We start from the raw sequence: 25,859 nt of genomic DNA, 5'->3' as shown, positions 1-25,859 counted from the left end.
TGCCCTTTACATACATTATCTCATTTAACACTCCAAATAACCTATTATCCCTAATTCCCAGATGAGGAAAAAACATTAGAGAGGTTAGGTAAGTCACTCAAAGTCATACATCTAGTAGATAGTGGGGTTGGGGGAGACTGGATTGAAACCCAAGTGCGTCTGGTTTCAAAACTCTTACTCTTGGCCAGGCACAGTAGCTCACATCTATAACCCAGCACTTTGGGAGGCCAAGGCAGGAGGATCACTTGAGTCGAGGAGTTTAAGACCACCCTGGACAACATAGTGAGATCCCATATCAACAAAAACAATGACAATAAAATAGTTGGGTATGGTGGCACATGCCTATAATCCCAGCTACTCAGGAAGCTGAGGTAGAAGGATAGTTTGGGCCTGGGAGGTTGAGGCTGCAGTGAGCTGTGGTCGTACCACTGCACTCTAGCCTGGGCAACAGAGCAAGACCATGTCTCAAAAAAACAAACACAACTCTTCCTCTTAACCCGTTAAGATGTTGTATAACGTGCACACAAAGCTGAGCTCCAGGCTAAGGATAGTATAGATAAGGATTAGTTAGGGTCACTGGCTCCAGGAGTTTTTACTACAGCTAACACATTTACATAGATAGCTTAGGATGGGCCAGTGACAAATGATAAGGAGAATCAGTAAGTATATTAGGATTTCTAAGCCATGAGTGAGACTTTATGAGAAGACAGTCTAGCCAGAACAAGTTATAAATAACAGTTCAGAGGAGAACCAAGGCAGGTATAGTCACAGGTACAGCAGGGAGTGTAAATAGAGAAGAACTATTGTAAAATAAAATTATGGTCTCCTGCTAAGGAGGCTAAACTTTATTTTTTGGGCATTGAGAACTCATTGAAGCCTTCTGTCATGCTGGGCCCCTATTGACCTCAATAGATACTGCACCATGTTCAAAGAGACCGAAGAAGACACCTAGAGCCAGCGAATGAGACATAGAGATGATTGAGGGAACTTACATACAGGGGGTCCATTGGCAGCAGGCTAGACAGGAGCACTGCTATTAAAGAAAGTGTAGTTTATATAGCATTTTCACCTAGTACCCTCCCCCTAGCAACCTCTTCCATGCAACCTTCATTTAAGCCAAAACAAAGGGCCTCAAACCCCTGTATGGCCTGTATTCCACAGGATGGGCCAGAGGTTCAGATGTTCCTCAGAGATAAGGAATGAATCTCCAGGTTGGCTACTCCCAGATTCCTTAGCTGGGAACTCTAAACACACATTCCTTTTAGACCATAGGGTCATTCTCAGGGTATGCTTAAATTATTGCTGTCAGATGTGTTCACTGTACACCTTCTGTGCAAGAGAATAATGTGACGGAGGCCATCCTCAGTGTTCTTACAAACTTAATCTAACAGAAGTGAAGCCCATTTCTGGACAGACTGCACTAGTCCAGACAGGAACAAATAAGGACCTAAGTTAAGAGGTAACAGAGAGAAGAGAAAGGTTGGAGATGAAACTATGAATATGAATAAAAGCAAACCCAACTGCATCTTATGAAGAATTGTTTCAACATTCTAACTGCAGAACTAAGAAGAATTACAATTAACTTTCTCCATGGCTCACTGGTGGAATAATCTGAACCTCTTGGTCCATGGTATAATTAATACTTCTGATGGGTACTTAAACTGTCATTTCTTTTTAAGACGTTAGGCCAGGCATGGTAGCTCATGCCTGTAATCCCAGCACTTTGAGAGGCTGAGGCGAGCAGGTCACCTGAGGTCAGGAGTTTGAGACTAGCCTGGCCAACCATGGCAAAACCCCGTCTCTACTAAAAATACAAAAATTAGCTGGGCGTGGTGGCACACGCCTGTAGTCCCAGCTACTCGGGAGGCTGAGACACAAGAATCACTTGAACCCAGGAGGCAGAGGTTGCAGTGAGCTGAGATCATGCTATTGCACTCCAGCCTGGGTGACAGAGGGAGACTCTGTCTCCCAAAAAAAAAAAAAAAAAAAAAAAAAGGTTTTAGCAACAGCTTTGCCTGGAATGTGATGTGTATTTCCAGCAACAAGGAAGTGATTTCCTAATTGACAAAGAAAAGATAATACTGAAGAGACATCAGAAGCAAAGCTTACATGCTGATGAGCAGAGTGAGGTAAACCATTTATGAATGGCCACAGTCACATGCCGTAAATGAATGATATGGTAATGAATGCACTTACAACTGTGCTTGGTCCATGCATGTACTCAGTTAGTAAAAGCTCTTATTACCCTCATGAATAGAAATGGAGGAAAGGAAAAACCAAGCCCAAAGAAATCAGAGCCTCTGGGGAAAAACATCAATAGCTTTATTTCTTTGCAAAACAAATAATTTCTAGAAATCTGGGTTCTGAAGGGTTAGACAGTTGGACGCTGTGAATTCACAATTTCTTGTCATTTTAGTAAGGAGAGGTAAAGTGCTGAGGAGTGGCTCTCCTCTTACATGGAGAAGGAAAGACACACTGATGGCCCCTGGGTTGGTGCTGTAGCTGTGCCTCAGACTTTGAGACAGTTGCAGTTGGTCAGTGCTGGTATCAGTGGCAGAATGATGCCACTTCCTCACGGCCCAGCCTCCCATGGCTATAGAAGCTCCAAAGAGTCCAGAAGACCTTGTAGCCATCCCTTGTTATTCACGTAGGCTTGTTTTTAGGTTGGTTCATTCCTTCATTTATTAGCTTTACTGAGATTATTACTGAGCCTTCCTGTGTGCATATGCACAAATGGGTATGTTGGAGAAGCAAATGAAAGCAGACGTTGGCTGTCTTGTTCCCAAACCCAGTACCTCTTACACATAAGAGACCTTCTCAAGTGAATAAAATGGCTGAATGAAAGAAAACAGAAACATTTAAACATGGAGACTGCCCTCATTGTAATGGGAAGGAGCCGTGGACACAAATGGCTAATGTGTGGTGGGGTGGGCTAAGGGTCATGAAACAGCTGCATGTAACATGATATGGACTTCAGATTATGGAGAAATACCCCAGCTGAGAAGTTCAGAGAAGGCTTCGTGGGCATTGCTCTCCCTACCAGGATCATGTGCGCCAGTCATGGGGACTTGCTTTCTCCTACTTGTTTCTATTCCTATGCTACAGCCCCATGAGGCCTTCTCTGACTTCTAGGCTAGAAGTGGCTCTCCTCAATCTGAAGTCCACCTGAGTCGCTACTCCCCTCCCCTAATTCCCTCAGTGATCCTCAATTTTTACTGTGCATGTTACCTAGGGAGTTTATTTAAAATCCAGATTCCAGGTCTGACCTGGGGAGATACCACATCCAGGAATCTGAGGCTGGCCAAGAAACCTGCATGTTTGCCATGTGCCCCAAGGTGATTCTAATATGGGTGGTTCATGACAGCACTCTGAGAAACCCTGCTTTAAGCATCCACAACATACTCCTCTCTTTCTTGAAATGACCACATCTGTGTTATTGATTGGGGAAACTTCTTCTCATCCCTTAAAGCCCAACTCAGATTTTTCTCTGACAGTTCCTACCCTGACATCTGGACATAATTGTTTTCATCTCTGGGGTTCCATAGAGCCATAATTTTTCAAATTGTAGGCCATGCCAATTAATAAGTAGGCCATGGGACCAGTTTAGTGGGTCAGTTTAGTACAAGAGAAGAATACAAAATAGTCATATTTTTGTGAAATTTTTTTCAGTTTTATATAAATGTGTGTATGTGTGCATGTGTACAGTGTCACTGTCTTAGGTTGGGTTCCTGGAAGCAGATGACAACAGGGATTCAGGTGCATGTGTTTTATTGTGGGAACGTATGTCAAGAAAAACCTATAATGGAGTGAGGGAAGTAGGCTAGGAAATGAGAAAGGGGGAGGCAGGTATGGGGTCAAGGGTCAAGTTTAGCTTTGGGTCTCATCCCCCAGGGAAGCTCTGAAGCATAAATTACACCACAGAGTTGTCACCCACTGAGGCACAGGGCTGGCCTGTTGCATTCCTGCATTAGTCAGTCATTGGTGCTGGACTGCCAGGGCAGACGCAGGTAACCTTCCAGGTGAGGTGGCTCCCATCAACCAAGAGCAAGGCCCAAGAGAAGGGGTCAGGAGCCATAGCAGCAACAGTCCCAGGAGCTGGCAGCTGCATGCACTAACCCAGTAAAGGGGATCTGGCAGCAGAACAACAGCACCTACAACACCTACTCATTGCATGCTTGGACCCACCTGCAGGGCCCAGCGCAAAATAAAAATGCAGGGCTGGGCGCAGTGGCTCACGCCTGTAATCCCAGCACTTTGGGAGGCCAAGACGGGCGGATCATGAGGTCAAGAGATCGAGACCATCCTGGCTAACACGGTGAAACCCCGTCTCTACTAAAAATACAAAAAATTAGCCAGGTGTGGTGGGCGCCTGTAGTCCCAGCTACTTGGGAGGCTGAGGCAGGAGAATGGTGTGAACCCGGGAGGCGGAGCTTGCAGTGAGCCAAGATTACGCCACTGCACTCCAGCCTGGGCGACAGAGCGAGACTCCATCTCAAAAAAAAATACATAAAAATAAAAAAATAAAAATGCAGAGCTTGTGTTCTAAAATCAGAAGGAAACACAGGGCCATTGAAAGTACTAAAATATAAAGCTTTATACTTTCTTTCATGGTCTTTCTCTCAGTTTGTCAGAGCATTTTGTTATTTGCTGTTCAATGTCATTCTATGTAAAGATTTATTAAAATTTAAAATTATTAGTATGAATTGTACCATTCATCTTTGCAGAGTGCAGTGCCAATTTTAACTGCAAACATAAGAACGTTTCAACTCACACATGGAATCACTGAAATTACAAAATTTGTATTCATATTCACATTGTCATTTTGTAGTCATATATACATATGTATTTCATTCTTAACAGTACTGTGAGAACACTGCACAAAACTAAGTCAACTGTTTTCATTTCACTTCCTGCTATGTGTTCAACCAGCACTCTACCTTCAGCATACTGATGAGTAAGGAAGGACTGAAAGGAAATGAAACTGTGGGTTGTCCTGACTTTCTCTTTCCTTCTAGTCATCCTTTTCAGTGGAAGTAGTTGGCTAATGCAGGGAAGTCACATGAATAAGAAAATATATGGGGCCTGGCATGGTGGCTCACACTTGTGATCCCAGCACTTTGGGAGGCTGAGATGGGAGGATTACTTGAGCCCAGGAGTTTGAGACTAGACTAGATTTGAGACCCCATCTCTGCAAAAAAATAAAAAATTGGCTGGGTGTGATGATGTATGCTGGTGGTCCCAACTACTCAGTAGGCTGAGGTGGGAGGATAACTTGAGCCCAGGAGGTCAGGGCTGCAGAGAGCTGTGATTATGCCACTGCACACCAGCCTGGGTGACAGAGCAAAACCCTGTCTCAAAAAAAAAAAAAGGATTCCTTGGTTGTTTATGTTTCTTAGAATGCCTTTCTTTCTGCATTCAAAACAAGTCTGGTTCTAACAGAAAGCTCGGCTTCTCAGAGCTATCGGCACTCCTGCTAACTCGCTCACGTTAGTAACACACTTACCTTGCACTCACTTTGAGTCTCACTGAACTCCCAGGCATAGTAGGTCCACCAGAATTCTGTGTTCATTGGCCGTGATGTGCACTATCTGCAAATGGGGCAACAAGGAAGCAGACACAAATGACGTGCATATCTCTTCTGCTCACGTGCATGCTCCACTGTCCCAAAAAACTTCACTTACAGAACAAGTTCAAAGAAATAAAATTATTAACTATATCAAGATGGTGACAGCAAAGCATCAAATCAAGCATAGGGGCTTTCTTTGGGGGGTTGGGGGGTGCTCCTAGGTAACCATGAAGCTGGCCCTGTCCATTTGCTTCTTACATTAAGTTCACTCCATGCAGGCACAGCTTCTCCAGGATTCTGATTAGTCATAATTCCTGAGGAAATTTACAAAATGACACTAGTGAGACAAACTACAGCCTCTGGCTGCTGCAGTTGGTACCAAGGCTATAACTGATACCATCTCCCTCCCTCCTCTCTACGCATTCTAGATTCCCCTTATCCTCAACTGGCACTTCTGAATGAGATGACTCACACTCTCATCCCTCATGGGCTGGAGCCCCTGCGTTGCATGCCTTATCAGACCACATGTATGGGAGCACTAAAGGTGCCCCAGTGGATCACGTCAGTGCCATACATATTCCTTGTGTCCCCATGATATAGCCACAGCCCTATAGTTATGGTAATTCCTTCTTGTGACTACTGGTCTGCTGGCATGAGGAGCCCAAGAGACCATGTAGCAGCCATAGCTTTAAGATTAGCAGAAGGAATTCTGTCCCCCTCCAAGAATCAAGACCTCTAGACCCACAGAGCCTAACGTTACAGTGACAAGAAGCCCAGATTCCCATGGTCACTGGGAGTGGTAGTGGGCATGGCTAATCCTACTTGGTTCTCCCAAGCCCATGTATTCTATCTGTTAGGGACACAGCATCAAATAAATGCCTTGATTTAAGGAGTACATAACTTCCCAAAGAACGCTGGCCCATCTCCTGGGGTTTCATTTCCAAGTTTGTGAAGCTAATGCTTCAGCTGCATCTTTAAGGGACCCCATTCCACTGCCATCTCAGGTCAGCATCTTCCAGGTAGTATGGTTTGTGTAAGGGCAGTGAATCCCAAAATCACATGACCACTGCTGAACTTGTTTTGCTGGAAAGTGGATCTATTGTGCAGAGGAGATATTATGTTTTCCCACCTTGGTGAATCAGCCCTCAGGAAAGGGTGCTGCCAAGGCCACAGAACGGCTGGTTCTCACTGTAGGAAGCCATGTAATATCAACTTGGGCCCAGGCACCCACTTCACTAGCCCTCGATGTAGGGGATTAATGTGGTATTTCATAGAATATATGGATGGTCCAGATCCTTTTGGGCTATATTGTGACAGAGAACAAGAGAATTAAAATAGGCCCGGAGCAAGACTGTGAACATACACTCTTGCCCTTCCCAAGTATTCTTCTCAGCACTCTCAGACTACAGAAGGAACCCACTTGCCCTTGTTGGAAAATAGAGCCCAACCATTCCACCCCACCACATTTGCAGACAATGTGGAAACATCAAAGGACTGACGATGTTCCTTTTTCCTTAAAAGTATGGAAGAGAAAACATTTTTGCATATCAATATCTACATAGCATTTTCCAGAGGCTGTATTAATCTGCTCTAGTAAAGACACTCCATCCAACCCAACAGCTGCAAGTGGGACTATACCACAGTTAAATTTGTGGTAATTGACTTCCATCTGCCAGTGATCCATCCAATGACTGCAGAAACAAGACTGGTGCTTTAAATGGGGATATGATGGGAACCACCACAAATTCATCCTTTAAGTCTTGAGAGTGGCACTCTTGAGGATGCCTCTGATTTGCAATAGTGTTTTTATGTACTGTCTTGGCTTGGGGGTGGGGCAGGGGGCTCATTTTACAGGATTTTACCTGGCTTTTCCTACTACAAGAGCTCTTACCCTACAGGTCAAAGAACCAGTGCCAACTGAAAAGCAGGTTCATTCCATTGTATATATTCAAGAATTGAAGAAAATTATCAATAGGTAGTTCTGTAAATCCAGTGAAGTCGCTATGAAAGACACCTGAGCCAGCAGTCCATTTATTACCTGACCCACATATGTCCCTGTTCTAACAAGGGGACCATGGTGGCACTTTGGATACCTGTTTATCAGCATAAGCTTAGGTCCTGTATCCACTAATACTGAAAGATTATGGGTATGCCCCCTTCCCCAACAGACAGTTATCTTTGTAGAAGTAATTTACCTAGGCTGGTAATTCAGCCTCTTCTCTGAAGTTCTGCAACTCTATTTTTTTTTTTTTTTTTAAGACGGAGTCTCACTCTTTCACCCAGGCTGGAGCGCAGTGGTGCTATTTCAGCTCACTGCAAGCTCTGCCTCCCGGCTTCATGCCATTCTCCTGCCTCAGCCTCCCGAGTAGCTGGGACTACAGGTGCCTGCCACCATGCCTGGCTAATTTTTTGTATTTTTAGTAGAGACAAAGTTTCACTGTGTTAGCCAGGATGGTCTCGATCTCCTGACCTTGTGATCCACCCACCTCGGCCTCCCAAAGTCCTGGGACTACAGGCATGAGCCACTGCATCCGGCTGAAGTTCTGCAACTCTTACAATTAATGCTTGTGAAGAATCTTCAGCTCTTCTTGCCCTCTAGTTTGAGGAGATGAGAGTCTCTTTAAACACGCCCCTAAGGAGGCCCTCTGATTCTCACACTTTGCTTTACATTGGTGATTGATTGTCCTTACCCTGTCATTTTCTCTCATCAAAGACATTCAACAACAGCCACCCATTTCCACAGTTCTTACTGGAACATTAAAGGATGCAGATGCTTCCCGGATCTTGCAGTGCCAGAAATACTGCTCAAGTCAGTGCCTCCCCTTCCCTGCCTATATTCTGTCCCATTTCTCCACAGGTGACAGTTTTAGCAACTGTATCACTACATCATGCCAGGGATCATCAGTGCATGTCACCCACCACGGTCCTCACTGCCAGTCAAACAGTAAATTATCCACCTCCAGAACTGCATCTTAGGATCTACTTTTAGGTAAACTGGCATTAATTATGTCAAGTCAGGTGCCCTAGGAGAGCCTAAGATGGGATTCAACTGCAAGTGATTTATTAAGGAAATGTTCTTCAGGAATACTCTTAAGAGAGTGAAGGAGAAAAGATGGAGAAAAGGAAAGAGCAGAGCGAGACGTGGTCTCAGGTAAAACAAACCTTGAATTGATCCTCAGAGGAGCTCAGGGGCATACACTGGAGGCAAAGTTGTCCTGCCCTTTGAGACAACCTGGTCAGCCTTGTATCAGTCAGTCATTGGCTGTGAGCTCCCAGAGGTTGTGTGGGTGGTTAGGGAGGGAGATGAAAGAGCAATCCTCCAGAGCAAGGGTCAACTGTGAGCTGTCAGAAGCCACACACACAGCAACTGGGGGATGGGTGCACCAAACAGCTGAAGGAGATCTGGGAGGGGCACCTACCGTGTCTACTGCAATTGCAAGGGTATTTTATTTTATTTTATTTTATCTTATTTGAGACAGAGTCTCGCCCTGTCACTCAGGCTGGAGTGCAGTGGCGCGATCTTGACTCACTGCAACCTCTGCCTCCCAGGTTCAAGCGACTCTCCTGTCTTAGCCTTCCGAGTAGCTGGGACTACAAGCGCACCCCACCACTCCCAGCTAATTTTTGTATTTTTAGTAGAGACGGGATTTCACCATGTTGGCCAGGCTGATCTCTGACTCGTGACCTTGTGATCCACCCGCCTAGGCCTCCCAAAGTGCTAGGATTACAGGCCTGAGCCACCGCACTCAGCCTTACAAGGGTTTTTTTTTTTTTTTTAATGTTTGAAAAACATTGTATATGGATGACTTTACATATACCTATGTCTGTTAAAACCCAATCTGACAGTACAATTTCTTATTTACATTTCTGCCTCAGATGTGAGATTCTAAACTCCTCTGTGGCAGAGGCTCTGTCCTATTTATTTTGCATTCCTAATTCAGGAGCTGGCACATAATTGTTACTAAACATTTATCAAATGAAGGGCAGTTTGGGGTAGATCACAGAGCAACTAGAACTCCAGGCTAAGTAACTTGGGCATTATTCTGTTGGCGGTTAGAAAGAGTTTGAGATGCTTGGTTGGCAGCAGTACATGATATATATTGGACCAGAGAGAGAGAAGAGAGCAGCACCAAGAGACTATTGCAGCAACACAGGCAAAAGTAACAAGAGGAGGAATTTGAGCGGAGGCTGTGAGTGTGGAGAGGCAGATGCAAAAAGTAATTAAAGAGGTTTTATCTACAGGGTCCAGATGGCCTCAGGCTGACATCCAGTATAGAGACCGTCAGGGATTCTAATTAATCATGTTAGGAGTTTTATACTTACATGCTCCCAAGCAGATAGAAGAAGAGCATTTCTCATTTTGCATGGAAGAAATATCTAGAAAATAAATCCATGTGGGTTTTCTCATTGTCGTGCCCAATTAGGCAAAATCCGTAAAGTGGGCGTGGGAATAGCCTCCATATTTTGGGAAGAACTCCGCAGTCATATCCAAGAAAACCCAAGGTTATCAATGTGGAATTTGCTCAGTTCATTAGCACAAGGGGTACTTAAAATTAAAGTCACTTCCCGGAACACTGCTTTCAAATCAATCATTTTATACAGTAACATATGTTCCAAAGCTGCAGTATTAGCACATTATTCTCAGCTGGATTCTGGACTGTATCCTGCTTAGCATAATTTATCTGTGACTCATATGAATCATATACACAGCAGAAAATACAGGGGGTGGTGCAGTGGGAGACTGGTTTTCTTGAACTCTTTCAGGCCTTGACTGTGGGCAAAGCTATTTACATTCCTCTCCCATTTTAGGGCTCGGAGACTTTTGGCCAGAGTCCTGCTGTTCACGTTGTTTTAGGAGAGCCAGTTCCTGGGAACCCGGTTACATGGACTGGACCTGGATTTGCCAGGGTTCTCCCTGGGGCTGGCTTGAGATTTGCTGTCAACAACATTCCCTTTCCTGTGGACTTCACCATTGCCATTCGCTATGAAACCCGGATATCCTTTAACTCTCCAACTTCGGTGGTGAAAAGCTGACAGAAATACATTCTTGAACTGTTTCCATTTCAGCCTTGCTAGAATAGGTTCATCAGAAAAGGATTTGTAAAAAGTGAACATCTGGGGAGCATTATAAACCCAAGGGTTTCCTAAAGATATTGAAGCAGCACAGTGAACCATATGCATGGCATGCATGCTGTATCCCATGGAGAGAAGCTACAGTTGGAGTTACAGATTTAAGGTGCCAGGTTTAAGGAAGTGGTGACTGTTTGTATAAGAAAAATAACCAAAATAACACAAATCCTGCCCTCCTGGTATTTTTCTTCTAAAAATTTAATAAACCAACACATGTGCAGAGATTCAGACTCACAGGTGATACAGCAGAGGCATTTGTTTGCATTTGCATCTTAACCTGCAACAAGACAAAGACAAAAAGCAAACTGCCCCTCTTGTTTCCCACTACTAGACCCCCTGATGCCCACCTTTTAAGAAATATCTGAAACAGAATAGAAGCCAAATTAGAAAAATAGTTGGTTTACACCAATAGTTCCTAACCTTCCTTTGGATCTGAAACCCACTGAACATCTACTTTGAAACATGTTCGATATGGCTGGAGGGGGGTGTGGTCTTAGAGGCTCCCAATCCCCACTAGGGACCACATTCTGGAGGCTCTCACAGTGCATCACATGCCCAGAGCAGCTGATCTGCTTTGAAATGTGTGATAGGACATAATTCTCTATTTCTTACTTACAAGCGAAAGCCAAGGAACTTCAATGAACTTTGGCTCAGTGAATATGATAAGAAAGCCATTAAAAATATATGTAGATTCATTTATCTGTAGAGAGAATATGGCCCTGACACCTTAAAAAAGCTTTTCCAAATTGTAAGCTTCAGAATAGAGCTAATTTTCCTATCTCCCCAATATATAGATTCCTTTTGTAAAGGATTCCAAATTATTATTATTTGTTCTGTGATCCAGAGCCATGATGAATGAGTCAACTCCCCAGGAAATGGGGGTTGAGGATTAGGCTTGTCAGGAGAGTTATGGTTTTTCCAGGCTCATCAGCCCATGAGAAACAATGCTTTTTCTGCCTGGATCACAATTCAGGCATCAGAGAGTTGGGCCTGAGAGTGAACCTCTAAGACTCTTTCAACTCCAAAACTCTTTGCCAACTGGCCTAGGGGTTGCAAATTCAAGTCCATGCACTTTCCATTAGCTATATGTGTGTAAGTGCAAAACATTTTCCTGCTTCCTTGCAGTGACATGCCTTAATGTCATGCCTGTCTAGTCTGCAGCTGACTGGACTGTCCAGATCGTGGTGAACCCCCCTGGAGGGAGTGAGCACTGCATACCCAAGACTCCACAGTCAAAGCCTCAGTCTTTTGCCTTACCAGTGGCTACCAGGTATGTTTCAGACCTGTCCTCAAACATTGGAAGCTTCTTAGAATTTTGTTCACTTATCAGTAATTTGTTTCTGGGAACTAAGTGGGGAAAGAGGAAGACTGAAGAAAACTATAACATATATTAAGCACTTACTGTGTATTGCATTATGCATTACATTTAATATCACTTTTAATCTTCATAACAACTCAATACGGCAGGTTTTGTCTTCATCAGATGAAGAAGAAATTGAGAAGGAGAATACTTAAATGGCTTACCGAAAACTCATTGCTAACGTGTAGCAGAACCAGGATTCTAGCCAGGATATCCTGACTCTAAATATTGAATGTTCCTTTTCTGGTCCCCAGGTGGCTTTGAAATGTAAGAAAGCAAAATGCAGCAAGAATAACAGTAAAACATTCAGCTTGATTACTCTCAATAGATGAGAGTCTTTGAGGTAAAAGACTGCTAATTTTGAGGCCGCTGATTTTGCCTCAACAGAAACTTGTGGCAAAATAATTTTTTTTTTTTGAGTTGGAGTCTCGCCCTGTTGCCCAGGCTAGAGTGCAATGGCACGATCTCTGCTCACTGCAACCTCTGCCTGCTGGGTTCAAGTGATTCTCCTGCCTCAGCCTCCTAAGTAGCTGGGATTACAGGAGCATTCCACCATGCCTGGCTAACTTTTTGTATCTTTATAGAGACAGAGTTTCACCATGTTGGCCAGGCTGGTCTCGAACTCGTGATCTGCCCACCTCGGCCTCCCAAAGTGCTGGGATTACAGGCATGAGCCACTGCGCCCTGCCGCAAAATAATTTTTTTTTTGAGATTTTTTGAGATCCTGTTGATGTTAGCATGAGAGATGGGATGAGGACCTCTGTCCCATCCTTTCCCCAGAGCTGTCATGACAAACCATAGCCAATAGTTTCTCAGATTTTGCTACTTCACACAATCGTATGGAAGAGCCACAAAGGATCTGAATGTGACTTTACCATCCAACCAACCCACCTGTGCTGGTCTAGACCTACACTGGCCTCAGCCTCACGGTGGAGGTCACTGCCCAGTACAAGTGCAATGCTACCAAATACTATGGCCATTTAGCTAATATAATGGTACTTCTGTGGTCTGAATTTTTGCTTTATCTTTCTTAATACAGAATCATGCTGCTTCCCACACCCATCTGTTTAGAACCAGATGTACAATATTCCATAGATGTCTATTTTTCTCAGCCTTTGGAAGGAGAGTCCCACGCTCATTCACACGTCCTGGTGGACTCTGTAAGTATCACAGAGCTTTGTGGGTGCTTTCTTTGCTACTAAGCACCGTTATAACTACTTTTAGACTCGCTAGTGAAATATTTCTTTAAAAATGTAAATGTATTTGCTCAATTATAAAAGCCACCTAATAGCATCTGCAAATCTTATGTAACAGTATGTCCCAGTAATGGTTTGGAGTGTTTTACGTATTATTTAATCACAGAAACCCTGTGTGGTAGGTATACTTTCATAATTTTACAGATGATGGAACAGAGCTAGTGGTCTGTGACCCCGTGGCAGGGTCAGAGAGCTAGTGAGTGAGGAGTCCAGAATCAGAGCCACCCTGCCTGCTTCCACATCCCTGCCCTGAGCCACGACAGCACACTGGCGGTGTAGGAAATGTGGGGAAGAAATCCAACCACATTAATCAGTATCATTTTCTAAGTTCCCATTTTATACATCCTACACTTTTGTATCATTGAAATCAGAGTGCTTATACAATGTTGTAGGCCAATTTTTTTCACCTCACAGTTCATCATAAGCATTTTCTTATGGTATGTATGCAGTCTTCTTATCTTCAGAAACCATGCATCATACTTCCTGAGTGACTTCTTCCAGCGTCTTTCCCCTACAGAGTGGGGCGATTGGCATTCCTTCCAAACTTCTTACTCTGTGCAGTCCTTCAGACCCAGGCTTGTCCCTGGACAGAGTTGGGCATTGAGTAGATTTACTTAAGTTACTTATCTATTTTCCCTATTCCTGGTCATATAAGTTGCTTCTATTTTTTACTACTACGTATATTTGATACATGTTTGATCCATATGTATATTTGATGCATTTGAAATATACATATATTTGATATATATTACTACTATGTATATTTGATACATATTTTTAAAAATATTTTAAAGTATTTTCCTACTTTACCTAAGGTGTTATGGCTCTGAAATAATTTGTCAAAATATTTTCTGGAACATATTTTCCAATTAATTTTTTTTTCTTTTTTGAGACGGAATCTTCTCTGTAACCCAGGCTGCAGTGCAGTGGTACTATCTCGGCTCACTGCAACCTCCGCCTCCTGAGTGCAAGCAATTCTCCTGCTTCAGCCTCCCGAGTAGCTGGGATTATAGGCACCTGCCAACACACCTGGCTAATTTTTGTATTTTTAGTAGAGATGGGGTTTCACCACATTGGCCAGGCTGGTCTCAAACTCCTGACCTCAAGTGATCCACCTGCCTCAGCCTCCCAAAGTGCTGGGATTACAGGCGTGAGCCACAATGCCCAGCCTACCCAATTAATTTTTAAGATCATTAATGTGGTATGAAGGTACTAGTTTCATCCCACCTTCAACAGAATTGTATAGAATTGTGTGGGATTTTTAAAAAGTAATTTCATGGATAAAAATAAAATTTCTTTGTTAAAATTGCATTTTTGCATATTTGTGAGAATCTTCTAATATCATTACTTAATTGGCAAACTACAGCTCAACAAAGTGTTATTGGGCCACCGCCAGTCCCATTTGTTTCTATATTATCTATGGCTGCTTTCAAGCTAAAAGGCAGAGTTGAGTAGTTGCACAGAGACTTTATGGCCACATTTCATCTGGCAACCATAATCAAAGGTGTTATAAATCCTGTACCTAGAAAGCTCTGTAACAGTTCAGGTGAGAGGATCTACCTGGTAGATTCTACCGTATTATAGTAGGAATAAAGTAGAAAGTAGAAACAAACTTCTTCATTGGGAATTTTAAACTGTCATGATTTCCCTAACCATATAATCCATTTCTCCACTGAGGAACTTTAAATAGAACTGCACTCATTAACAAACATATGAGTTACAAAGGGAAGAAAATCAAATCTGATAGGTTTAATTTGAGGGGAAATGCCAAAAATTGGGAACCCAAGCAAATTAAAGAGAAAGGAAGAAACTAATGAAGTCCTAGATCACTAAGGGATATTACTGTTATTATAATAATCAGGAAACTCAAATTTATAAAACCCGACATACTCTTGATTTTCAATCTATATCCTAAATATTTCTACACTTTGTAAATTCCAACGATTATCACTTGATGCTGTACTAAAGGCATTCATCCAAATTATCCACTCATCACCCATTCACTGAGTGTATATGGGCCAGGAAGTATGCTGGTCCTGGGGTGTAAAATATGGTTCCTTATTAAAAAATAATTCTCAGCCTAGTACAGAAGAAAGACTTATATATAAAATCATTGCAATGATGTTTAATAGATGCAATAAGTAAATAATTTGGAATTAATTTTAAAATATTGCATTTGGGCCGGGCATGGTGACTCACACCCATAATCCCAGCACTTTAAGAGGCTGAGGCAAGCAGACCACTTGAGGCCAGATATTCAAGACCAGACTAGGCAACATGGCAAAACCCCATCTCTACTGAAAATACAAAAATTAGTCAGGTGTGGTAGCACATGCCTGTGGTCCCAGCTACTCAGGAGGCTGAGACACAAGAATCGCTTGCACCTGGGAGGCAGAGGTTGCGGTGAGACAAGATCATGCCACTACAATCCAGCCTGGGTGACAGAGCAAGACTCTGTCTCAAAAAAACAAATAAAATAAAATAAAATATTGTATTTGATTAGTTTTCAATTGATCATTCTCTTACATATAGCTATGGAAAACCTGAAGTATGAATAAAAGTTAAGAGAATAACCCATAATTGGTAACTGTCAGAAATCTTGGAAGAGGCCCAGACCTGCTTTAGGTCAGATTCCCTAAAGCAGAAGCTGAGACAGGGACTCAGGTGGATGTGATTTATTGAGGGTGTGTTCCTGAGAGGAGAGGAGTGAGCAAAATAGGGGAGGACAGGGGAAGGAACCAAGCAAGGATGTGGTCTCCATGGAAGTGTGGCCTCAGGCTGATGCCACCTGGAGCTCTGGAGCCTGGATTGCACCACCCAGTTGAACCTCCCTGGAGGCAAAGGGGTGCCTTATAAATGCTCGGCTACAGGTTCACCACCACCACCACCACCACCCGCCCCACTGTGAGTGCATAAACCCCTGGACCAGTTGGCTGAGTGCAGTTTTCTGAAGAAGGGAACAGCTATGAGCCTTAAGGAGCCAGTGCCACACCCACTACAGGATGAGTACACCAGCCTGCCTAGGCCGACCTAGGGCGGGCACCTACAGTGTGCACTGTGGTCTCTGACCCAAAATGTCCAGGAGGAGAAAGTCCTTGCACATTTCATTGTTACAGACTAACATGACTAATGCCATACCACCAATTTTGTTGCTCTGGGAAGATAAGATACTTGACTGCTTGGGATGCAGCCCTTTCCAAGTTTATTCTTTTCTGCAGCCAGATTAACATTTGCATCTAAGACCAGGGGACATTACCAAGAAGACCAAAGGAAACCTTTGTTTAACCACAGTGCTCCTTCTGCACAAATGCCTTGTTTGGCAAGCGCTGTGAGATCACTGAAATTTGTTTTCAGTTACCCAGATTACATGGTATGTGCATTTATAAAACTGTGTTTAGAGTAAAAAATATATTAGGCATTCTAGAATATAAAACTGCCATTCTTCTTTTTAAACCATGGAATGGAATATACTTGGTAAACATAAAGTCCTTAGAAGTTTCTGGTAGAAGAAGTGAGTCATGGCATTACAAAATCCTATAGCTGGCCGGGCGCGGTGGCTCATGCCTGTAATCCCAGCACTTTGGGAGGCCGAGGTGGGTGGATCACCTGACATCAGGAGTTCGAGAACAGCCTGGCCAACATGACAAAACCCCGTCTCTGCTAAAAATACAAAAATTAGCTGGGTGTGGTGGTGTTTGCCTGTAGTCCCAGCTACTTGGGGAGGCTGGGACAGGAGAATCACTTGAACCTGGAGGCAGAGGTTTCAGTGAGCTGAGATCGCGCCACTGCACTCCAGGCCTGGGCGGCAGAGCAAGACTCCATAAAAAAAAAAATCCTATAGCTGACAGGGACTCTTGTCATCTGGTCCATCTTCTCAGTTCCCAGAATGGCCAACTATCAGTGGCTCAGACCAAGAGCTGTAAATAATCTCTGGTTGGCTACCCTCATCCCCAACCCCAGCCCATCTGGCTTTCTTCTTCATCTCTCCCCACTTGGTTTGTGTTTGGAGAGCACAGAGTCATTTTCATGTCAACTTAAGAATAGAGTAGTAGACCTGTAAATATTCTTTACTGAACAAATTTTTATGAAGCTCCTACTACAAATTAGACACTGTGGTAGGCATAGGTGTAAACAAGACATGCGCAATCCCTGCCACCCCTGTTCTTATTCTCTGAAGTGGAGACACAGACAAGCAGGCAATGACAGCATGGGGTTAGAGGTCCTGGGAACTGTGACAGGGCACAGACCCAAAAAGCTCAGTGTGACTCTCGCAGTGGTTCTCAGCCTCATCCGACCCAACCCCATGCCCCCTTTTTTAACTTTTAATAATATTTTTATTACAAATATTTTCTAATATTCCTTACCATCCTGAAATGAAATTCATAGGCGCTATAGCCTATCTGGACACATGACTTCCAAATAACATCAATGTAATATGCTAATATTAATACAAAGGAAAGTATGGATAAATAAATCATCAGACTTCAATGTGTACATGTACAGGCATGAATACACCAGAAGACGCAATGAAGCAGGAAGATTCTCGCATAGGTAGAATCACTGCAGGGGAGATAGCCATGAAAGCAAGTGTGTTGTAAACATGTTTAAAAAACATAGAGTTAGGCTCTCAACTCAAACTATACACAGGGTTTTCTCCTTCATGAATATCCGATGGAACTTGCAAAAGCTGTAGGGGCCATTTTGTGAGAATGTCCCACGTTTCTGACTGCGACCTGCTAAATGCCTGTAATAAACATCACTCTATTGCTGTGACAACTAAAACCACCTCCACAAATTTCCAAAATGCTCCCTAGAGGGGCAGTACCTCCCATATTGAGGACCATGGGGTTGAGAGGATGAGCAGGAGGAACATAGCAAAATGAAAAAAAATAAATAAATAAGTTCAGATTTTTATCCTGAGGCAATGGGAAGCCACTGAAAAGTTTTAAGAAGGAGATTATCTGGACAAACTGCATTTAAAAAGATCACTCTGACTTTAGTGTAGAAAGTGGATTGGGTGTGGCAAGAATGGACGCTGGGCCATCTGTTCGGCTGCCACTGTAATCATCCAGGTGGCCTGAATTAGGGAAGTGGCAGGGGAACAAAGAACCATAAATGCGACCTAGACACATCTAAGAGGAGGAATTGGCCAGGCTTGTGATTTGATGTGTGTGGGATGTGCGTTAGGCAAAAGTGTTGATAGCAAAGAGGCAGGTGTCAAAGATGACCTCCTTTAGTTTTCTCCACTGAGCAGCTTGTTAGATAGTGGCATTGTTTACCAAGAATAAGCACAGAAAGGAAAGTAGAGTTCAGACATGTTTGTTTTGCAGTGCCTGTGGGGCAATTAATAGGCATTAGATATCAGTGCAGATCTGGAGCCCACGACTGACAGGTACACAGGAGATGTAAATTCAGATGCTGGCACCCATTCAGACGGTGGCCCAGTGCGGCCAAGATCACCTAGGAAGTAGGTGTGGAGTTAGGAGGGGGTTGATGAGAGAACCCTGAGGAACTCTAACATTTAGGGATGGGGTAGGGGAGAAGTATTGCATTGGCTTGAAGGGTGAATGGGAGATGAGGCAGGGGTGATGGCAAGGAAATGATTTTTTAAAGAAATTTGGCTATCAAGGAGTCAAAAGGCAGAGACAGGGGCAGTGGCAAGAGGAATATGTATGATTGAGGAGGTGATTTTACAGATGGGAGAGACTTGAGCACATTTAAATGTGAGTTGAGAGGAAGAGAGCAAAGCAAGCAAAAATAATGTGCAGAAGAGTTTTGTGAGGTTAGAGGAGTTACCAATGGGACACTTCTTCCACTCCCAATACCTCTTCCTTCTTGAGCACTAAATGTTCCAGATGGGTGGTAAGACTCGAGAGCCTGGAATTTGGGAGGCAGGTAGTAGGAAGCTCCAGGCCTTTTGCTGGGGTCTATTTCCTCTGTGTAGTAAGGAGGTAACAACATATGCTTAGAGTACAGCAGAAAGAGGAGACACTGGTAAATACAGTTGACTTTTGAACAATTCGGGGGTTAGGGGTGTCAACCCCCCCCCATGCAGTCAAAAACCTACATATGATTTTTTTACTCCCCAAAAACTTAACTACTAATCACCCACTGTTGACTGAAAGCCTTACCAATAATGTACAGCCAATTAATATATATTTTGTATATGTAGGATATACTATATCCTACAATAAAGTAAGCCAGAGAAAAGAATATGTTATTAAGAAAATACAAGGAAGAGAAAATATGTTTATATTCATTAAGTGGAAGTGGATCATCACAAAGGTCTTCATCCTCTTCATCTTCACGCTGAGTGGGCTGAGGAGGAGGAGGAAGAGGAGGGCTTGGCCTTGCTGTCTTGGAGTAGTGCAGGTGGAAGAAAATCCACATAGAAGGGACCCGTGCAGTTCAAACCTGTGTTGTTCAAGCATCAGCTCTGGTCACCTAGGGTTGTGATGCCACCAGCTGGGTGTGTCAAAGGACAATTAGGGAAAGACTGAAGAGGGTTGAAGTAAAGGGCTATGAAAACTGGTTTCAGGACAGATAAAGCAAAAAGAAGACGAGGAGATGTATCTGCACAGGTTTAGTCTCCAGACCTTACCTGCTGAATTAAAACCCATTTTCACTGCTGCTTTTAACACCAGTTGTTCAAAATGACCAACCTGATGTTATTACTCTTTCAAATCTAGACAAACGTATTAGCAAGTAAAAAATATGACAGTAAAAAGATAAAGGCTTTTTTTTCTTTGCCACAAGTCCAGAAATATAAATATTCAAAGATTTCTTAAATAAATTGAAAATCTTTAAAGTCTTCAGTCCTAACCAGTTTAAAGGATTGGGTTGAGTCTTCTTCGAACCATTATTTTCATAGATCTAATTTTTTTATATATAAGTAGAATCTTACACAGCAGATAGTTTGAATGTTAAGTCTTTTTGCATTCTTTCAAAAGCTTGGCCTTATTCCCCAAATCAATTCATTGGAGAATTTCTGCAGCAAGCAGGACTTAGATGAGTATCAGCTTCACAACTGTGTTGAAATTGCCTCAGCAATGGGACCTCAAGTGCTCCTGGGTGCCTGTGAAAGGCTGATCATCAGCATGTCTGCCAAGCTGCATGATGGGGCTGTGGGTAAGTATCTGTTTAATGGGCTCTACTGAAGCACTGACATCCATACAAATGCTTTTTGGAGCAAATCAATTTATGTTAGCATCCGCTCCAAACAACAACCAAAATACCCATCACTCAATGGTTAGATACACAGAGTGGTCTGCTGATGTGTTGGAATCATAATGCACAGTACACTGAGTGTATAAAAGAGGAACTTTGCAGCAGCATTTATAGGCTAGATGGCTGGAACAATGATCCTAAAATATTCATTTGGAATTCTAGGGCTGGAAGGAACTCCAGACATCTTTCATCCCAAAATATTCATTTAATAAATGAGCATATTGGGGCCCAAAATCTGTATGTAACTTGCCCATTTCATTTAGCTATGGAAGGGTTTTTCTCCCTCAGCACTACTGAAATTTTCAGCTGGATAATTCTTTGCTGCAGGGACCTGCCCTATGCACTATCAGCTGTTTAGCAGCAGCCCTACAGATCTTATACCGGTACTGCCCTCCCCTAGTTGTGACATCCAAAAATGTCTCCAAACTGTATCAAATGTCACCTAAGGAACAAAATCATCCTTCAGTTGAGAAGCATGGCTGTCGAGTGACAGCCACAATGAGAGCTGAGGCTTCCTGAATGTTAGGCAAATGCTTTTTCTATTAGGACAGAGCTATGAGTTCAGGGTACCCACCATCTCATGAAATATATGGAGTAGAGGGAAATAAAAAACTAGTAAGGGGGGCCGGGCATGGTGGTTCACACCTGTAATCCCAGCACTTTGGGAGGCTGAGGCAGGTGGATTGCTTGAGGTCAGGAGTTTGAGACCAGCCTGGCCAAAATGGTGAAACACCATCTCTACTAAAAATACAAAAATTAGCCAGGTGTGTTGGCGTGTGACTGTAATCCCAGCTACTCGGGAAGCTGAGGCATGAAAATCACTTGAACTGGGAAGGCGGAGGTTGCAGTGAGCCAAGATCACGCTACTGCACTCCACCCTGGGCCATAGAACGAGACTGTCTCAGAAAAAAAAAAACAAAAAAAAAACCACTAGTAAGGGGTATGGTGGCAGACACCTGTAGCCCTAGCTACTTGGGATGCTGAGGCAGGAGGATTGCTTAAGCCTAGGAATTCAAGGCTGCAGTGAGCTGTGATCACACCACTCCAGCCTCAGTAACAGAGTGAGACCTCGTCTCTAAAAAATAAATAAAGTAGTAGGTATAATTCAGCACCAATGTAGAACATCAGGAATTGAAGTATTAAGAACGCCAATAGTATTAATTATATTAGAATAATTGTTTAAAACCAATTTTAAGTCTGTTAACTTGTTAAGTAATGTTTATTGAGCACCCTATGTACCAGCACTATTCTAACTACTTCGCAGAACTTATTTCCTTTTATCCATTCAATAATCCCACAAGGCAGATTCTATATTAACCCTATTCAACAGATGAGGGAGTTGAGTATTAAAGAGGTCTTAAATGAGGGAGAGGTGAACTATAGCTACTAACAAGGTGAGGTGCTTCTCTGCCTCTTCATTAATTTCTACCTCCCTTCCATTGTTCCTTGCAGCCTGCAAGTGTCACCCCCAGGGCTCAGTCGGATCCAGCTGCAGCCGACTTGGAGGCCAGTGCCAGTGTAAACCTCTTGTGGTCGGGCGCTGCTGTGACAGGTGCTCAACTGGAAGCTATGATTTGGGGCATCATGGCTGTCACCGTACGTAGCAAAACACACAACGGGAAACACTTGCTCACAGTCTTGACATTTTGACAGCAGGCAAAGTCATGGGGGGAGTTTTTAAGGGGAGGAGATTGGAAACCTGACTACATTATTCAGACTATCTATGTAGATAAAATACACTGAACATTTTTTTGCTACACTTCATTCATCCATTCATCAATGGGCCCTGACTGTAGGCAGAGCCGCATTAGGAACCAAGAGTAATGAACAAGGCATAGTCCATGCCTCTGGAAGTTTGCAGTCTGTATCAAATGGTTGGTAGTTCAGGTAAAATGTGGAACACCATGAAGGGAGCTGGCAAAGCCAGCTTGAGGATCTAGCTCACAAGCCCAGTGGCTGGAAAAGCTAAAACAATAATAAGATTGGGGAGTCAAGAAAGGGACAATGCTGTCACCACAGACAAGACTTCTCCCAATGAAGGTATCACCCTTTCTGATGCGAGGTTTGCAAACAGCCTTGTAACTCATTTTATAAATCACCCATTGATAAGGTTTTAGATGGGGCTTCATCCACAGCTGATAATCCAGCTCTCATGGCTAATATGTTCAGGTATATAGTTCTCTCTTCACAGTGTAAATCATTAGTTCCCTCAGATTCCTACCTTAGGAACCATGAAAACCTACAGGGAGGTTAATTTCCTTTCCAAGTAGGGAAACATATCTTTTCAGTCATAATCCAGAGAGATGGTTCCCCTTCCTGGGCATTGCTTAGGCATGGCCACCTACCCAGCCCATCATTGGACCCATCATTGCTTTCTTTTCTCTTCTTTTTTTTTAAAAAAAGTTACAAAATGCCTGAGATACACAGAGGGATCTAGACAAAGGAACAAACATTTCTTCCATGCGCCACCCTATCAAATAAACTGGCATCATATTTTGGCACAGGAAGATTGGCTCAAGGGATTCAACAATTTATCAGAAAAAGATTGGGCCTCTTCCATCTTGTCTAGGAAAAGGAAAACTCTGACATGTTAAGATGGGCTCTTACATGGTTTATAATCTAGAGGTTATATTAATACTATACCATTATTTTAGTATAGTATTTATATATACTATATTAGTACTAAAATATTAATACTAGAGGTTATATTAATATACCTAAGATATATGGAAGTTTAAGTCGTTAAAAACATGTTACTTGTTTGGTTTCTCTGTATAAACAACAAAAGTTCATAAGACCCAATTGTTCGCAACATACTGTTTATCCAGTGACTCAGTGAATTGTTATTTAACGTTTACCTGGAACTCATTATATGCTGTGTCCTAAGCACGTTACAGGCTTACTTGGTTCACCGGGATTAGGACAGGAAATGCGACACCAGAACTGTAACTCTCACCACCACACACCACTCATCCCTGCCCCAGCATACTTCTCTTTGCTTTATCCAGCATGTCACTGCCATCCTCAAGGATCAAAGGACACTGTATGTGACCAAGTAACAGGACAGTGCCCCTGCCATGGAGAGGTGTCTGGCCGCCGCTGTGATCGCTGCCTGGCAGGCTACTTTGGATTTCCCAGCTGCCGCCCTTGCCCTTGTAATGGGTTTGCTGAACTTTGTGATCCTGAGACAGGGTCATGCTTCAATTGTGGAGGCTTTACAACTGGCAGAAACTGTGAAAGGTATGGAATTCATTTGCTCTTTAATTTTTAGGTCTTTGACACTTTGTTCCAATCTCCTAATGGAGATCCATTGAGTAGAGACTCAACAATATTTAAGTGTGGGAGGGAGGACTGTTATAGGTGGGGGAGATCATTGTTTTCTCACCCTTCAAAATCATCTTACCAGCCAGAAAATGCTGGATTAAATCAATAACACACATTTGTCTGGCATGTTACTTTCTATGTTCCTCAAATACGACATGTAAATCGAGTGCTATTACATAGAATTTAATTGACCATACGTTGAGACTTTTGATATAAAACCAAAAGTCGTTTTGCAGAGCAAATGAACATCTTCTAAAATATTCAGTTTTCAGAGTTGCACTGTTTTAAAGCATAGCAAACCCTCATTGGCTAACATGTGATCTTTTCCTGGAAACATTTTGGTGAAAGGAAATTGCTTGACAGGTGTATTGATGGTTACTATGGAAATCCTTCTTCAGGACAGCCCTGTCGTCCTTGCCTGTGTCCAGATGATCCCTCAAGCAATCAGTATTTTGCCCATTCCTGTTATCAGAATCTGTGGAGCTCAGATGTAATCTGCAATTGTCTTCAAGGTTATACGGGTATGCGATATAGTGCTTGATGCAATGTTTTCTCTTTATCCCACACTGTAATCTATAAAATGATCATATATTCATGACTTATCTGTCTTGGACAAATGTGTGGTGCAGAAATGGTAAGAAGACACAATGTGATAATTTGCTGCTTTATTGAACAAAGAATTTGAATGATTCACAAACCAATGACAATTAAAACTCATCAGCCACTGAGCTATAATTGTTTGCAAATAATGTTCTAGAAAACTGATTGACCAAATGAGACCAAATCAATTTATTTAAAATAAAATTATCACGTTAAGTAAGATATAAATGTGATAAAGTAGCATATATATTATATATAACAAGCAACTAAAAAATAAATGGAATTAGTCAAATGCTTTCTTTGCATAATTTCAAATATTCAATTTGATATTTCACAGACATTACTAATTTTTTCAGGTATCTTGAAGCAATATTTGGGCATTCTACAGCCATCACATAAGTCTTAATTCAAAACATGTATCTCTTGCTCAATTAAAAATTTTATTTTAAAGACTTTAAGAGGGCTAGGCACAGTGGCTCACACCTGTAATCCCAGTACTTTGGAAGGCCGGGAAGTGGGTAAGGGAGGATTACTTGAGGCCAGGAATCCAAGACCAGTCTGGGCCGCAAAGCAAGACCCTGTCTCCACAAAGAAATCTTAAAAATTAGCTAGGCATGATGGATTGCATCTGTAGCCCTAGGTACTGGGGAGGCTGAGGCAAGAGGATCGCTTGAGCCCAGGAGTTCATGGCTACAGTGAGCTCTTATTATGCCACGACACTCCAGCCTGGGGCCTATGCAACAGAGCAAGACCCTGTCTCTAAATTAAAAAAAAAAAAAAAAAGGTATTTAAACATGAAACATGAGTGTGAATGTTTACTGAAAATAAGAAGATAACTTATGAAGTCTATTTGATTTAATGATATGTAGAACATATGGCAATACTAATGATAATTACCATCATGATAAATTACATGCCTGATTTTCCCCTCATTTGTTACATCTAAGGTTAACAGTTAATTCTCACCTCTTCCCTTGCAGCCTCTTTTCCATGCACGGTTTGGTGTGTTTGGTCATTTTTAAGAACTGAGACCATGTTTGGGCTAAATGAACATTTCCAAGTGGGATGAACCAAAATGTGGAGAGTGGAGCCACAGTTCAGGCACCTAAAAATCTGCAGTCATCTCATGGTTGCAAGGGTAAAGAGTGTTAGAGAGAAAGGTGGTTCCTCCAGACTGCTTAACAGAAACACCCTCAAGGGCTCATATGTCATGAAAACTGCTCTTGCTCATCTTCACTTCTAGAAGTGACAGCTGTTGCTGTTTGGGACTTTCCCTTCAGGCCTGCTTTATTTTCACCTTAGTTCACCTCTAGGATCAAATGAGAGTGGGTTGCCCCAGGAGACCAGGGCTGAGATTAGTCTTGGGTCCTGGGGCACGCTAGTGTGATGCTGATTA

At 42.7% G+C, this 25,859-nt stretch overlaps 1 protein-coding gene across 2 annotated transcripts in view; it reads left to right on the top strand.

Moving 5' to 3' along the window:
* LAMB4 (laminin subunit beta 4) overlaps positions 1 to 25,859 on the top strand; it is a 99,578-nt gene that overhangs the window by 33,129 nt on the left and 40,590 nt on the right. The window contains exons 14-20 of one of the 2 annotated variants that reach the window (XM_024249888.3): positions 10,376 to 10,559; positions 11,849 to 11,966; positions 13,096 to 13,216; positions 20,263 to 20,440; positions 21,992 to 22,135; positions 23,548 to 23,779; positions 24,227 to 24,384. In XM_024249888.3, the coding sequence (XP_024105656.2) occupies positions 10,376 to 10,559; positions 11,849 to 11,966; positions 13,096 to 13,216; positions 20,263 to 20,440; positions 21,992 to 22,135; positions 23,548 to 23,779; positions 24,227 to 24,384 (1,135 nt within the window). Of the gene's footprint in view, positions 1 to 10,375; positions 10,560 to 11,848; positions 11,967 to 13,095; positions 13,217 to 14,227; positions 14,423 to 20,262; positions 20,441 to 21,991; positions 22,136 to 23,547; positions 23,780 to 24,226; positions 24,385 to 25,859 lie in introns of those variants that run through there. The other variant, XM_054559653.1, reaches the window with a different exon arrangement.

Source organism: Pongo abelii, chromosome 6, assembly GCF_028885655.2.
Source record: "Pongo abelii isolate AG06213 chromosome 6, NHGRI_mPonAbe1-v2.0_pri, whole genome shotgun sequence".
Taxonomy (NCBI): domain Eukaryota; kingdom Metazoa; phylum Chordata; class Mammalia; order Primates; family Hominidae; genus Pongo; species Pongo abelii.
Note: the sequence above shows the minus strand (reverse complement) of the source record. Positions and strands in the feature narration are given on the sequence as shown.